This window comes from Alnus glutinosa, chromosome 2 (assembly GCF_958979055.1).
Source record: "Alnus glutinosa chromosome 2, dhAlnGlut1.1, whole genome shotgun sequence".
Lineage (NCBI taxonomy): Eukaryota > Viridiplantae > Streptophyta > Magnoliopsida > Fagales > Betulaceae > Alnus > Alnus glutinosa.
In genome coordinates, this window is record NC_084887.1 from 15,855,161 (window position 1) to 15,871,440 (window position 16,280).

Consider the following 16,280-nt stretch of genomic DNA (forward strand, 5'->3'; position numbering starts at 1 on the left):
GGAAACTGTAGACCACCTTCTTCTTCATTGTGATGTAGCTTCTACTTTGTGGAATCATGTCTTTTCTCGGTTTGGTCTGTCTTGGGTCATGCCTAGGAGAGTTGTAGATTTATTTGCTTGTTGGTGGAAGGTAGGTAGGTCAAGGAGTGTTGTAGTTTGGAAGATGGTGCCTATTTGCATTCTTTGGTGTGTTTGGAAGGAGAGAAATATTAGGTGTTTTGAAGACTTGGAGAATTCCATGGAGGATATTGTTGCTTCGTTTTTTCTTATGTTGTATCTTTGGACGGACGCTTTTTTGTCACCCGTGTCTATTAGTTTCTCTGATTTTCTTGTTCGTTTTTCTTTGCCTTCTTAGGTGTTTCCTTGTGTATACTTCCAATGTACTTAGAGGGGCACCTTACGCTTTTTATAAAATTTCATTTACTTATCAAAAAAAAAAAAAGTTGTTTGTCTCTCAAATTTTTAGATTGCATAGTATACCTACTTCAATTGTCTCCGATTGAGATCCTGCATTCACTAGTGCCTTTTTGGAAAGAATTTTTCCAAATGCAGGGCACTTCTCTCAAAATGATTACTAGTTACCATCCACAAACAGATGGTCAGTCGGAGATTGTCAACAATTGTTTGGAAAACTACTTGAAGTGTTTCACTCAAGATCGACCAAAACAATGGTCTTCATGGCTACCATAGGCTGAGTACTGGTACAATACCAGTTGGCATGCCTCAATTAGAATTACTCCCTATTAGGCTGTTTATGGTTTTCCCCCTCCCCTGTTACTTACCTATGTGCCGGGCACTACACGAGTTGAAGCAATGGATGAAGTCCTCCAAACTCGCCAGCAAATCCTAGCTATTCTTTAATAGAATCTGTAGCAAGCCCAACAGAGCATGAAAAAGTATGCGGATTTACGGAGGAGTGAAAGAAGTTTTGAAGTTGGCCAACTTGTTTACCTTCCGTCGTAGCCTTATCGGCAGTCATCTGTTGCTGCCCGTCGAGCTCTCAAGTTGTCTTCAAGGTTTTATGGACCATTTGCCATCATCCACAAGGTGGGAACTATTGCATACGAGTTGGATTTGGATTTACCTCCTAAGCCCCGATTCCACCCAGTGTTTCATGTATCTCAACTCAAACTCAAGCTGGGATCTTCTTCCTCTATGATACCCAAATTGCCTCTTGGGGATTCTGTCGAGGTTCTACAACCTTAACTAGTTGAGGTTCTTGATCGACGCTCTCGGCCTAAGAACAACCAGCCTTACGTTGAGCTGCTTGTTTGTTGGGAAGTTCAGACAGCTAAGGATGCCACTTGGGAGAACTTTTACTGTTTGAAAGATGCCTTCCCACACCTTGTGGGCAAGGTGTTTTAAAAAGGGGGAGGTAATGTCACGAACATAGATTTCGGTAAAGGTCGTCTCTTGGAAGGGTTAAGGAAGGAGTGGAACTGAAGAAGCTAATTGAGGAAGCCAAAGTAGATTGAAGTAATAAAGAAGTCTCGTGAAGCTACTTGAGAGATAAGCTGGCGTCATCTCCAATGCACGTGGCAATCAATTGGCTGGAGCGGGATTTCGATAAAGATAGTCTCTTGGAAGGGTTAAGGAAGGAGTGGAACTGAAGAAGCTAACTGAGGAAGCCAAAGTAGATTGAAGTAACAAAAAAGTCACGAAGCCACTCAAGAGATAAGCTGGCGTCATCTCCAATGCACGTGGCAGTTAATTGGCTGGAGGAGCGGGTTTCACGGATTACAGCTGTAATCCGGTATTCCAATTGAGCACGTGCTGAGTTTGTTTCGGCAGTGAAGTGTCGTTTTATTCTTTAGAATGTGCGTTTTGTTTACTTGTATTACAAGCATTAGTTTAGTAGCAATATATTCAGCCAAAGTGGCTTGTGGGATTACGTTTTGTGATTTGTAAAGTTCATTGGAACTTTGGAGATTGGCAATATCGAATTTGCCTTATCAATACAACATTTTCTTCATTCATCCATTTCCATTTATATAATTCTGTAGCAATTCAATAACAAATAATCCACCTCTTACATATTATTATTACTTGATTGAATAATGCTACATTGGTTAAATAGGAAAAACCTAGAACGTAATATGGAAATAAATAATAAAGTATTACAATCAAATCATAATCAAATTAGGGAGAGAAATCAAGGAGAGAATCTTTCCATCTTCAACATTCCTCCTCAAGCTGAGTCATAGATGTCTCGTATGTTCAGCTTGCATAAAGCTGAATGAAAAACACTACTAAATCCTTGACACTCCCTTTGTCAAAGATATTCGCAAGTTGTTCTTTATCTACAAGTTGTTCTCTTGTCTTCACATATGATGTCTAGATGATATCTTCTGAATGACCAGTTAGACTTCTTGTAGGACGGCCACAAAATCTCCAACAAGTCTCCAAACATCTTGAGCCCCGTGCATGGAGAGTTGGATTCTCACTATAGGAAGTCGCCTGACTCTCTATCCCCATTTTGTGAGTTTCAAACATCCAACTAAATAGCTCCAATACAAAAACACTTTGGACTCGAGCTCAAGGGAGATTAAAGAAACACTTGAATTGTTCATCAATGCCACCAATAACGGAGAAACTAACAACAACGACAACTTGTAACTTACTCTAGTACTCCCCCTAAGCAACAAACCTGATGGTTGCTCTATTTAACCTAATCGAGCGATAAACCACCTGAACTAACACGAGCCGGACTTGAACCTCAATGAAATGGCAAGAATATGCTATGAACCGATAAGAGAATGCTTTAAACCGACAGGAAAAAGCTCTGAGCTAGCAGCAAACGCACTGATTGTGACAATCAAATCATAATAAGTAACGCTCGTCGCCTCCACAAAATACCTTAGCCCTCCCAACGTCCAGATTTTGTGTCTGCCGCAAGTAGATTCACATCTCTTGCAGTTAGGGTGCTAGCAACTCTTGGATTTACTTCAAGTTTCATGCTTCGTTGAAGTTAGAACCTCAAATTTAGTGCGATGAGAGTTGTTTTTAGTAAATGAGTTGCTAAATGGAAAAACGTAACAACATTAGTCCGCTAACCTTGCCTTTAAAACTTTTTTTTTAAAAAAAAAAAAAAAAGACTTTAAACTTGGACTCTGGACTCTACTTGGCCAGAATGTGACTTCCCATTTCCCCACTAAGTCTAACCTAATGCTCTGACTCCTAAAGAGTCTACAGAACCTTATAACATTAGCTGCTCCGAAATGATTGTTTGATAAATATGAACTTTTTATTTTGTGGAAACTAAATTATTCTGCCTCAAGAATAATTTTTCTTATAATGAAAACTCAGATGCAGGGAACTGGTTCTACTTTCCAAAATATTGTTCCTAATTAAAACTATTCTGCTGAAATTGTACAATAAGTGTGAAAAAAGCCAGAGTTTTCTCTCTAGGGCGACACCAAAACCCTAGAGAAGGAGTTTGCTTTTTCTAGTCCTCTTTGGGATTGAGAAGGCCAGTTCTGACTGTTTTTTCATAGTGTTTAATCTTTGGGGTACAATTTGGAGTGGGGTGAAATGGCAAAGGATCTATCAAACCTATGGAGGAACTTCTCTCTCCCGGAGGAGGAGAGCCTAGAGGTGGAGACAACAGAGCAGGCGCTACATTATATAGCTGCTCGTGGACGTTCGTGTCTGGTGGGGAAGCTGCTTGCTGATTGTCTCATTGGCAAAGATGCAATCAAAGCTACATTGATTAGGGGTCAGAAGCCTACTAGGACAACTATTCTCAAAAACCTAGGTGAAAATCTGTTTCTTGTTGAATTTGAGCATGTGTGGGATAAGTCTCGTGTTCTTGAAGGCCGCCCATGGGTTATCAAAGGGAACATGTTTCTCTTGAAGATTTCAATGGAACCATTGCTCCGGCAAGAATGGAGTTTGAAAAGGTTTCTTTTTGGGTCCGTATGTTCCATCTTCCATTGGCCTGTATGTGTGAAACCATGGGGATCCAAATCGGAAGTTCGGTGGGATAGGTGGAGAAGGTTGAGACGGACGAGGACGGGATTGACTGGGGAGAGTTTCTCTGAGTGAGGATAAGACTGGATCTCTCAAAGCCTTTGTTAAGGGGAAGGTTCTGAAACTCAATGGTGAGCCTACTTGGGTTGCCTTTCAGTATGAAAGACTTCCCAAGTTTTGCTTGCAATGTGGGGTTCCTCGGCATGGGGCCACGGGTGGTTTGGGCAGAAATAAGAACTCTTCCAAGGGAGCACTGCAACAGCGCAATTTGGTACTTGGCTTTGTGCTTCTCCAACGTTCAGGGGCCAAGGCCTTGGTAGAGGTTGGAACGAGAGAGCTCCTGGTTTTAGAACCTCCGAACATGTTTATGAGGAAGCAGAAGGAAGCCAAGCCGTGGCAGATAGTGGCACTAGTGCAGTGTGTTGATGCTGTTGAAAACCATGATGACCACCCTCACATGGCAGCGGGCAGAGCTGGCAGTCGGAAGTTGGATGACATGGCAGCAACCAGGGGAAGTAGCAGTTATGTTGCGAGGGTAAGTGCCCCAGCACGGGCTGGAAAACCGGGCGCAATGCAAGGGGACGTGCTCATGCATGCGTCTTTACATCTGAATATGGGGGGATAACACGAACATGGCACATTTAAAAATTGGAGGGAGTACTAGTGGTTATCTAGGAAGTAACGTGGGAATATCAGCACCATTGGAACAACTGTTTGTCTGTGATATTGGAGGGTCGGGCTATGGAGCACCCAAACATAGTGGGGACCCGATGTAGGATGTTGTTAAGGCTGACCCAATGGGAAAGCTATCAAAGGGATTGGTGGATATACCCACTAGCCAGACATCTCTGGGCTCAAGCCCAACTTGTATGGAAAAGCAGGTTCCACACCAGACTAGTGATACATTTGCAGATGGCAACAATGACAGCTCCCCATGCATGCTCTCAACATGGAGAAGGAAGGTTCGGGGAGGCAAGGAACCTATTCTTGTAATCACCACAAGTCTAGCAGGCTGAGGGAAACGAAGCCAGCAGACTAGAGGGGACAATTGCAGGGGGTGTTTCTAAGAAGAAGGGTCGTTGGACAGTATCACGTCCAAAAATTTGTAAGGTGGAGGCTGATAATCAGCCCCACCAATCATCAAGAGTTTACTAAGCTGGAATTGCCGGGGGCTTGGGAATCCCCGGACAGTTCAAGACCTTTGCCAGCTGGTGAAGGAGAAGCGGCCTGACATGGTTTTCTTTTTTTTTTGATAGGTAATAGCAATTTATTGAAAAGCGCTAAGGGGCGCAACCCTTATACACGGGAAGTATACAAGAGAGCCCTTAAGCGGGTCGAACAGAAAGTAAATTTAAGAAGTCTACAAAAGTAAAGACACTCAAACTACGATATGGCGCTATCCAAGAGTATAAAGTGTTGAGCAACCGCTTCCTTAGCTCCACCATAGGTGTCTCTACATCTTCAAACAGACGAGCATTCCGCTCCCTCCAAATACACCACAACAAGCATAGAGGAGCTAACCGCCAAACCTCTTTCGCATGCCGACTCCCAATAGCCGCTCCCCAACTAATCAATAACTCCAACACCGAATGTGGCATAACCCACTCAACCCCAAATAAATTAAGAACGTAGCTCCACAGGGCCCGAGCTACCTCACAATGAAGCAACAAGTGATCAATAGACTCCCCACTTTTCTTGCGAAGACAACACCACTCCATTACTATAACATTCCTCTTACGCAAGTTATCATGAGTCAAAATTTTGCCCAAAGCTGCTGACCATACGAAGAAAGCCACCCTAGTTGGAGCCTTAACACGCCAAATATTTTTCCAAGGAAAAGAAGGAAGAGAAGGGCCATCTTTCCTACATAGCTCTACATAGAAGGAACTCACCTCAAATAAACCTTTTTTAGAGGGATTCCACACTAATCTGTCACCCTCACCATGATGAATCGAAGTAGAATATAATCGGTCGAAGAGAGAGAGAACCATATCCATCTCCCAATCATGGATATGTCTTGTGAAAAGAACATTCCACTGAACTACACCATTAAGGACCACCAAATTATCCGCCACCATCGCGTCTTTGTTCCTTACAATACAAAAGAGGGCTGGAAAGCATTGCTTCAAGGAACTATCCCCACACCACCGGTCATGCCAAAAACTAATATTAGCTCCACTCCCCACTTCAAAACGAACAAAATTGCGGAAATCCTCCCACCCCCTCCTAATATGTTTCCATACACCCACTCCAAAGGAACCCAAGACCTCTTTCGAGCACCACCCGCCCTTAAGACTTTGAAATTCGGCATCAATAACCAAACGCCATAAAGCCTCTCTCTCCCTACCATATCTCCATAACCATTTACCCAAGAGCGCTCGATTAAACTGGATGAGATTGTGAACTCCCAACCCACCTGTGTATAAAGGTGTACAAATCTTCTTCCAACTCACAAGATGGAACTTTTTCTCATCACCAATGCCTACCCAAAGAAAATCCTTTTGGATTTTATCAAGACGATTAGCCACCCTCACTGGCATAGGAAACAAAGCTAGGTAATAAGTTGGAATGTTGGAGAGCGAACTTTTGATAAGAGTCAACCGGGCACCCTTCGACAAGTACATCCGCTTCCAACCCGCCAACCTCCTTTCCATTTTTTCAATAACACCATTCCAAATAGAATTGGACTTGTAAGAAGCACCCAACGGCAAACCCAAGTAAGTCATAGGCATAGAGGCAACCCTACATCCAAGAAGATTGGCCAACCTTTCAACCTCCTCTACCCCACCAATTGGGACAATTTCTGATTTTCCTAGATTAATTCTCAACCCAGAAGCTGCCTCGAATCCTAAGAAGATACATCTCAGGTGGCGAATTTGTTCTTCTTGGGCACCACAAAAGATCAAAGTATCATCAGCGAACAGCAGGTGGTTCACAACTAGTGCCTCTGAATCACTGGAACCCACTGAGAACCCTGTCAAATTACCCTAGTCCAATGCGGCAGTCAACATCCGACTCAACGCCTCCATAACCACCACAAACAACAACGGAGAAAGAGGATCTCCTTGACGCAATCCCCGAGAGCTATTAAAGAAACCCGAAGGGGTTCCATTAACAAGAATGGAGAATCTCACCGTTGAAATACAAAAACGTATCCAATCCCTCCATTTTTCCCCCAAACCACATCTTTGAAGCAAATATAGCAAGAAATCCCAATTCACATGATCATAAGCCTTCTCCAAATCTAGCTTACACAAGAGTCCAAGTTCCCCCGATCGAATATGACTATCCACACATTCATTTGCAATAAGCACAGAGTCTAAAATTTGTCGACCTCCGATAAACGCATTCTGAGTGTTGGAGATAATCTTGCCCACAACGGACTTAAATCTGTTGGCAAGGACCTTTGAGATAATCTTGTAAACCCCCCCTACCAAACTAATAGGGCGAAAATCTCTGACGTCCATGGCACCAGTCTTCTTAGGAATCAAAGAGACAAAAGTAGCATTCAAGCTCTTTTCAAACTTTCCTCGAGAATGAAATTCTGCAAAAACATCCATAATGTCAGTTTTTAAAAAATCCCAGCACTTCTGAAAGAAAGCCGCAGTGAAACCGTCAGGACCCGACGCCTTGTCACCATTCATATCCCTGATTACCTCCCACACCTCCTTCTCCTCAAAAGCTCTTTCTAACCAAATGCTCTCCTCCGCCTCAATGGATAAAAAAGATAGGCCCTCCACCCTAGGCCGCCACGAGCAATTCTCCAAGTACAAATTACTGTAGAAATGAACTAAGTGCTCCTTAATCTCCGCAGGATTTCTGGAAGTTATACCATTAATACTCAAAGAGTCCACTTGGTTGAATTTACGATGTGAGTTGGCCACCCTGTGAAAGAATTTTGTGTTCTTATCCCCCTCCTTTAACCACAAAGCTCTAGACTTTTGCCTCCAGCTTGTTTCCTCAAAAAGAAGGGTCTTCTCCATCTCTCTCGCCATATCTACCCTTCGGACTTTATCATCCTCCTCTAGGCCACGTTGTTCTTCGATTAACTCTAGCTCTCGAATGCCCTCCAGTAATTCTTTCTTCTTTTTCCCTAAATCACCAAACACTTCTTCATTCCATTTCTTCAAATCAGCCTTCAAGGCCTTCAGTTTATTGGCCAAAACGAAGCTAGGAAGACCCGAAAACTCGTAAGACATCCACCACTTTTTCACCTGCTCAACAAAACCCTCGTATTTCAGCCACATATTTTCAAACTTAAAATACTTGTTTCCTCCTCTATTTGTCCCACAATCCAATAACAAAGGAAAATGATCGGAGAAAATTCTTGTCTACCTCCTCTGAGAAACTTCAGGAAAACGATCCTCCCACTCCGGAGAAATTAAGAACCTGTCTAATCTCGACCAAGTTTGATCTTCCTGGCCACTCGACCAAGTAAACTGGCCATCCTCAAGGGGAAGGTCCACCAAATTATGCAAGAAAATAAAATCAGAGAACTCTTCCATAGCTGCAGAAAAGCCAGCACCACTAGATCTCTCACTAGGAAAACGAACCACATTAAAGTCTCCCCCAATACACCAAGGCATCTCCCACCAACTCATCAGTCCCGCTAATTCATCCCACAAATCCCTCCTCTCCCTGTCATCATTCGAACCATAAACCCCCCCAAAAGCCCAAACAACATTATCTCCAATGTTACGCAAAGAACGTGCAACAGTAAATCTACCAATACACTCTTCCACTTTCTCCACCACCCTTCTATCCCACATTAACAAAATTCCACCCGACGCTCCATTAGCACCTAGGTAGCACCAATCAACATAAAGGCAGCCCCATAAACTTCGAACCACCTCCCTTGAGATAACTGCCATCTTTGTCTCCACCAAGCAAACAATATCCGCCTTCCAAACCCTTAGAAGCCCTCTAATCTCCATTCTTTTCTTGATCGCATTAATCCCTCTAACATTCCACGTCAAAATTTTAGGCGTCATAAAAGCGAGATGGCCCCCTACCCTTATGCCTGCCTCTGTCCGACTGCTCCCCTCTCTTCTCATAATTCATAGACCAGGATAGCCTATTTAGTTCCCTCTGTCCTTTCACCCTCTTAGCAGGCGAAAGCTTAGTCTTAGGTTCAGCCAAAGAGAGATCTCTAGCCGCTTCAATCTCCTCAAACAAAGCTAGCAATCTGTCCTCAAAACGACCACAAGAAAGCCCAATAGTAGTATAAAACCTCTTAATTCTTTCTACCACCCATCTAGGCGACACCCTCTGCCCGTCTACATCCTCCACTGCCAAAGGAGTAATAACAATTGGTTCATAACTCTCTAACATCCCCCCACCATTCCTAGCCTTATCTTGCAGCAAGAGTCCTTCAGTATAGTAATTACCCTTCTCAGCCACCAATCCTTCCCAGAGGTACTTCCCCTCTAGAGGTCCCCCTGAACAAGCTTCTGGTTCGAGTCCCACTTTACCTTCTGAAGAGGAGAATAAAACTAGCTCAAGACTACCTTCTTCCTGCCTCTGAGCCACAGAATCCACACCAAACCCAGAACAACCCAGTCCAGCATTCACCAGCGAGCTATTTACCTGAGAAGCCAACATCAGCCCTCCATCCTCTGCCGACAACTCCATACTGATTCCCATTTCAGCAACAGAACCCTTCTCTCCTAGAACGGTGGCCTCTCCAGCTAACGTAGATCCCAGCCCAGACTGACAGTAGCCGTTTGATTCCAGCCCAAGACCAGAAACTGCTAGCTCCTCCAACTGACTATCAATGGGCTGAAAAACTTTCGGCACTCCTAACCCACCACACAGCAACTCCTCGGACGCCGGAGAGAAATTCTGTTCCCCAATCCTCGAAGAATCCTCCCCCTTCTCCCTGCTCTGTCTCGTTCCAGTCTCCGGTATAGTTAGCCCCGGCTTAGCTCTCCAAGCAATCGAGGAAGACCGGTTCCGTGACTTCCGACGCTGATACACCCGACTGGGAGGACTTGGCTTACACGAAGCCTTCGAGATGGCCGGACACCTACCCAACGGCTTCGACGGCCCAGCAGAAGAAGATGCACCCACGTCCAGCGAGAACTGGCGAGTAGGAATAGGTCGCAGAACCGACCCAGCCTTAGGCTTAAACAGAAACTTGGGCCTCTTGATGGGAAACTGCAAAGGATGGGCTGACTTTGGTGGACTCGAAGAGGTTCTATTGGGCAACAAGGAATTGGGCCGAGAGGGACTGGAGCCCAATGAATTGGACCTACCCAACACCTCGTCTTCCAACTGCCGCAGCCCAGCCAGACAAAACCTTATTTCCTCATGCAACGTCTCCAACGTCTTCCTGATGCTGCACAGCTCGAGGCAATCACCGACGTGTGACTTGCGTGGTGCAGAAGGCAACACAGTAGGGCTAGAGCCCTCTCCCCTACCCCTAAGGTCTGACACAGACACCCTATCCGACGACTCAGCCAAGCCTGCGTTTTGAATCTTTAGCCCTGCCGGATTCGGCGAAAGGGCCTTCTCCATCTTCTCAGCCTTCTGCCCCGCCGGTTTCGCCGAAAAATCCTTCGCCAACTCTTCCATCTTCAACCCAGCCTGCTTCGCCGTAGCCGTTTTTGCCGAAAGGGCCGCCTGATCACAAGAACCCATCGCTAGAGACGACGCCCGGGTCTGGGGATCCACCTCCTTATGGTAAAAAACACACCTTCTCTTTCGGCAAAGGAGCTCGCAGAACGTCAGCATAGCTCCTTCTCCTCTCAAAGAGACGTTTAGGCTGTAACACAGCCTTGCCTTTAAAGTGCTCTGGAGAACCGCCAGCAAGCAGGCTATTGAGGGCTAAACGGAGCTCCTCCCCGAATCGCTTCCACCCCTCACCAAATCTTCCTTTAGGCACTAAAACAGACCCTTTCCTTCTTCTCCCCTCATATTCTTCTATGGTCAGAAAGTACCCATGCCTATTCGCACACTGCTGCGCAAGAATCCGCAGAAAGCCTGAAACGGATTGATTCCAAAACACTCTACTATCAAGCACTGTAACCAGATCATGAAAGGACTTAATCAACCAGGCAGCCTCATCTTTATCAATCAGAATGGACCTCAACACTCCTTTCCGACGTTCATGAATCCTAATGCCTGTAAAACCACCCACTACCGACAAGCCAAACTCCTGACATGGTTTTCTTAATGGAAACCAAGCTACAAATAGCCAAGTTAGAAAGTCTTAAACTTAAATTGGGTTTTGATTGTGTTTTCGTGGTGGATTGTAAAGGTCGAAGTGGGGGGCTAGCCTTATTTTGGAAGGAGGAGTTACAGGTAGCTATCCAGAATTACAGCATGAGGCACATTAACAGGAAGGTCTACTCTGAAGCTCATGATATCACCTAGACTTTCACTGGGTTGTATGGCCACCTGGAAGTGAACAAGAAGAAGGAAGCCTGGGATTTGTTGAAACATTTAGCTACACTCTCCCCGCATGCATGGCTTTGCGTCGGGGATTTTAATGAAGTCCTTGAAGAATTTGAAAAGAGGGGGGGAGCCCGTTGACCTTAGGCGCAGATGGTGGATTTTCAAAATGCTCTTCATCACTGCCTCTTGAGAGACATGGGTTTTTCTGGACCCCCTTTCACGTGGTCTAACCGGCGGTAGGATAGCACTTTTATTAAGGAGCATTTGGATAGAGCAGTGGCGAACCTCTCTTTCGCCCAACATTTCCTCAGTTATCGGTGGATGTCCTTGTTGCCCGTAGCTCGGATCATGCACCTCTGCATGTTGTGTTACACCAGGATTCTGGACGTCTTAGACGACGTAGGGTACTCTTCCATTATGAGGCATGGTGGCAGAAAAAATAGGGTTTTTAGTCCATGGTTCAACATGTTTGGAAAGAAAAAATCAGGAGTAGGGACCCGTGGGGTGTTCTGAAGGCAAAGATTACAAAGAGTCAGCACGCTTGTAAGCAATGGAAGAGGGTTAGTGCTAATCCTATAGACCACCTAATTTTGCAGAAGACGTTACAGTTGGGTGCACTCCGGGGAGAAGGAGAGGAATCTGATATGGAGCTCATCAACCAACTTCAAGGTGAGGTAAATGAATTGATCGAAATGGAGGAATTGAAGTGGCAGCAGAGGTCTAACCAGGCTTGGCTTCAACACGGGGATAAGAACTCAAAGTATTATCATGCTTGTGTGAACCAACGAAGGAAGTCAAATCTCATTAAACAGATCCAAGACATGCTAGGGGTGAGTTGCACTGAGCAGGGAGCTATTGAGGATGCATTCCTACGCTACTATGTGGAGTTGTTTCGGTCCAACTGGTTGGATGGCTTGGAGAGGTGCCTCTCGAGTATTCCATGCAGAGTTACATTGGAGATGAATGAGAAGTCGTGCACACCCGAGGAGGTCGACCTCGCCTTGCAACATATGGGGTCTTTTAAAGCCCCTAGCCTGGATGGTTTCTCGGCATCTTTTTATCAACAAAATTGGGGTACCCTTGGATAGGAGGTTTGTCTTGCTATTTCTAACTTCTTTCGGTTGGGGTATATGGATGGGAAGATTAATAATACTCATATTGTGTTGGTTCCTAAAAAAGCTCACCTGATCTCAGTGACTGATTTTCGGCCAATTAGCCTTTGTAATGTCATTTACAAACTCACTTCAAAGGTATTGGCTAATCGCCTCAAAGAAGTTCTCCCTTTTATAATTTCAGCAAATCAAAGTGCCTTTATCCCAGGGCGGTTGATTTCTAACAATATTCTGGCGGCCTATGAGACATTGCACTCCATGCAAACACGTCATTGGGGGAAAACGGGTTATGTTGTAGTGAAACATGATATGAGTAAGGCATATGACAAGGTGGAATGATGTTTTCTGGATGAAGTTATGCCGAGGATGGGTTTTGCCTAGAAATGGCGGAGTTTGATTATGCAGTGTCTCACATCAGTCCATTTTTCCATACTTATTAATGGGCAACAAACGACAAGTTTCCGACCTACTCAGGGCATACGACAAGGCGATCCTCTCTCCCCTTCCCTCTTTATAATTTGTGCTGAAGCCTTGAGCTCACTCCTCTCCCAAGTTGAGAACTCGGGTTGGCTTACGGGGGTCCCTTCTTCTCCTAAGGGACCTAGGCTGAACCACTTATTTTTTGCGGATGACAGTTTGTTATTTTGTAGGGCCACAGAGAGAGATTGGGGGCATTTGTCCCAACTACTAGAAAGCTATGAAAAGGCTTCGGGTCAACAGCTTAATAAAGAAAAAACTTCTATTTTCTTTAGCTGCAACACAAGCCAAGAGGTCTGAGACTGCATACTCCGGTTATCAGGTGTCCCTAGCACACAGCGCTATGACAAGTATTTGGGGTTACCTGCCCTTGTGGGAAAATCTCAAATGGCTGAGTTCAAAAGTATAAAGGATACGGTGTGGAAGAGGTTGCATGACTGGGAAACTAAATTCCTTTCACAGGCGGGCAAGGAGAACCTTCTTAAAGCAGTGATCCAAGCCATCCCTACCTATAGTATGAGGGTTTTCCTTCTTCCACTAGGGCTTTGTGCGGAAATCAATTCCTTGATGCAAAAATTCTGGTGGGGGCACAAAGAAAATGACTCCAAGATCCATTGGATGTGTTGGAAGAAATTGGGATTCTCCAAAGCTAGGGGAAGTATGGGATTCCGAGATTTGAGGAGCTTCGATCTAGCTTTGTTAGCAACACAAGGTTGGCGGCTCTTACATAATCCTAACAGTTTGGCGGGCCAGATTCTGAAAGCCAAATATTTCCCCCGGGCAACTTTCTTGGAGGCCAATCTTGGTAGACGTTCATCCTTTGCATGGTGCAGTATTTTCTCCTCTAAGGGCATGTTGCAGGAGGGTTTGATTTGGCGAATTGTAAATGGAAGAATTGTCCAGATTTGGGGGGACAAATGGCTCCCTACTCCGACGACGTATACAATCCAATCACCGCCGAAGTTACTCCCTGCGAATGCCAAGGTTAGCGCACTTATTGACCCTGACACCAAATGGTGGAATAGGTCACTTATAGATTCCATATTCTACAAGGAGGAAGCCAAGAGTATTTATGCTATTCCTCTAAGTGCGTATGGCCTGCAAGATTTGTTAGTATGGCGGGGTTCCTCAACAAGTGAATTCACGGTTCGTAGTGCATATCACTTGGAGAAAGAGCGCCAAGAGGCACACCAGGGAGAGAGTTCTCACAATTCAGCTACCCAAAACCCGTGGCAATTGATTTGGGGGATGAGGGTGCCCAATCCGATCAAGATGTTCACAAGGCGGGCTTGCCACAATATCCTCCCTACGAAAGCCAACTTGCAGAAGAAAGGTATGGCTTTGGACCAGATATGTTCATTTTGTAACTCTGAGCATGAAACTGTTCGGCATGTCCTACGGGATTGCTCTTCGGCCACTGACGTATGGGGGTGTGTGGCCGGAAAATTCAGAAGAGCATTGTGGGGGGAAGTACTTTTGCGGAGGTGATAGAACACATGTTTGAGAGATGCTCGGTTGAGGAGGTTGAGGTCCAAGTAGAGGTGGCACGCCAAATTTGGTTTCGATGGAACACTGTGGTTCACAGGGAAGATTTTCTTCACCCCAATGTTGTGGTTCTTGTAGCCTCTACGCTCATCGATGAATACAAGAAAGGCATGGACATCGATGGGATGATGAGTGTAACCGATGCATCACAAGCCACGACTATTCCTGTATGGTGGCAAGCACCACCCCCTGGTATATACAAGATCAACTGGGACGCAGCTTTGGATTCCAAGAAGAGGAAGCTGGGTTTTGGTTTGATAGTGTGGGACTCCAATGGCCATGTGCATGCCGCGACAAGTTATTCAATGGATGCTTGGGTGGAGCCGGTAGTTGCAAAAGTGCTTGCCGCCTTGCGCGCAGCTAAGTTTTGCCGAAGCCGTGGATTGGAACGAATCAACTTGGAGGGGGATTCTTTACAAGTGGTTCATGCACTCAATAAGCCTAGGTCGAACTAGAACTTGCATGGACAAATTGTGAGGGACATCAAAGTGGTTGTGAGGTCGTTTTATTCTTGGGAGATCTGCCATACAAAACGAGGAGGGAACACATACTGCAGCCCATCTACTAGCCAAATCAGGAGTCCATACTGATAGAGTATGGGTGGATTGTGTTCCTGAGTACCTTAGAGAAGTTGTGTATTCAGAGTCCTTGGCTCTGGTTATGTAGAGCATTCTAGCTCTTTTGTTTTCATGTTATGAATGAAATCGGCAGTATTATTTAAAAAAAAAAAAAACCATTCTGCTGAAAAAGAGCTAAATAGCTCATTTGGGTCCTCTATTACTAAAAAAACACTTATATATACTGTTTGGTTAGAAGTTTGGATATACCTTTCTTGATTTAGAAGTCATAATCGACTAAATTCATTCTATATAACTAGAAAATTTCCACAATGACGCTTACAAAATAAAGCCTTAAACTAAAATTTACGATTAAGTATCTAAACAGATAAAATGGATGTCACTGATAACACTGCATGCATGACCGGATTTCTTTTACTTATATATCTGAAAAATAGAACACACTTATCAAAAATATATATATATATCTGAAAAATAGAACACACACACAAAAACAAAATAAAATAAAATAAAAATAAAAAAAGGTTAACCCAAAGAAATAGCATAACTAATTGATATGTTCTTATCAACAATCACAGTAATCGCTGTCGCTCTGATTTTGCTGAGCAAAACAAGAAATATTGCTCACCTTGAGAGTCTAAGATTGGAAGTTTTATTTTCTTTGCTTTTATTGGGAAACAAACAGGGAGGGTTTGAAGGGAAAATGAACTTATACATACCATGGGGAGGACGTTGGTTACAGGGATATCATCAGCGGGGGCGAAGTGAGCTGCAATCATGTCGATTCTGCGTCTCGCCACTTCACTCTCCATTTCTTTTTTGCTAGCAAAGCTTAGAATAACTCTGCCAAGTTCGCTGGAAGTGGGATAAACTTGGCGGAGGAGGTTGGAGAGGTGGATGAAGTTTAAAGGGGACGAGTTGTTGGGAGGTTATTTTTGGAGCCACAAAATATATATATATATATATATATATATATGAATAACATGTATTATTTTTATATCACATTATCTTATATTAATTTAAGGTATATTAGGTGTGAAATCCATATAAATAGGATTAATATACATGAAACTTACGTATATGAATCCTATCTCTCATATGTTTTGGTGTAAAATTAGTATAAGATAATACGATGTAAAAAAATTATTTTTCATATATGTATATCTTTTGGATGATAAATTGGACGCCACGTCGCTGAGGGGCC

At 44.2% G+C, this 16,280-nt stretch overlaps 1 protein-coding gene across 1 annotated transcript in view; it reads right to left on the reverse strand.

Annotated features, from left to right (window-relative positions):
- LOC133861315 (uncharacterized) overlaps positions 1-16,015 on the reverse strand; it is a 49,902-nt gene extending 33,887 nt beyond the window's left edge. Inside the window, exon 1 of the mRNA XM_062297065.1 lies at positions 15,796-16,015. Within this exon, the coding sequence (XP_062153049.1) occupies positions 15,796-15,888 (93 nt within the window). The 5' untranslated portion in view covers positions 15,889-16,015. The remainder of the gene's footprint in view (positions 1-15,795) is intronic.
- Between the last annotated feature and the right edge of the window lie 265 nt (positions 16,016-16,280).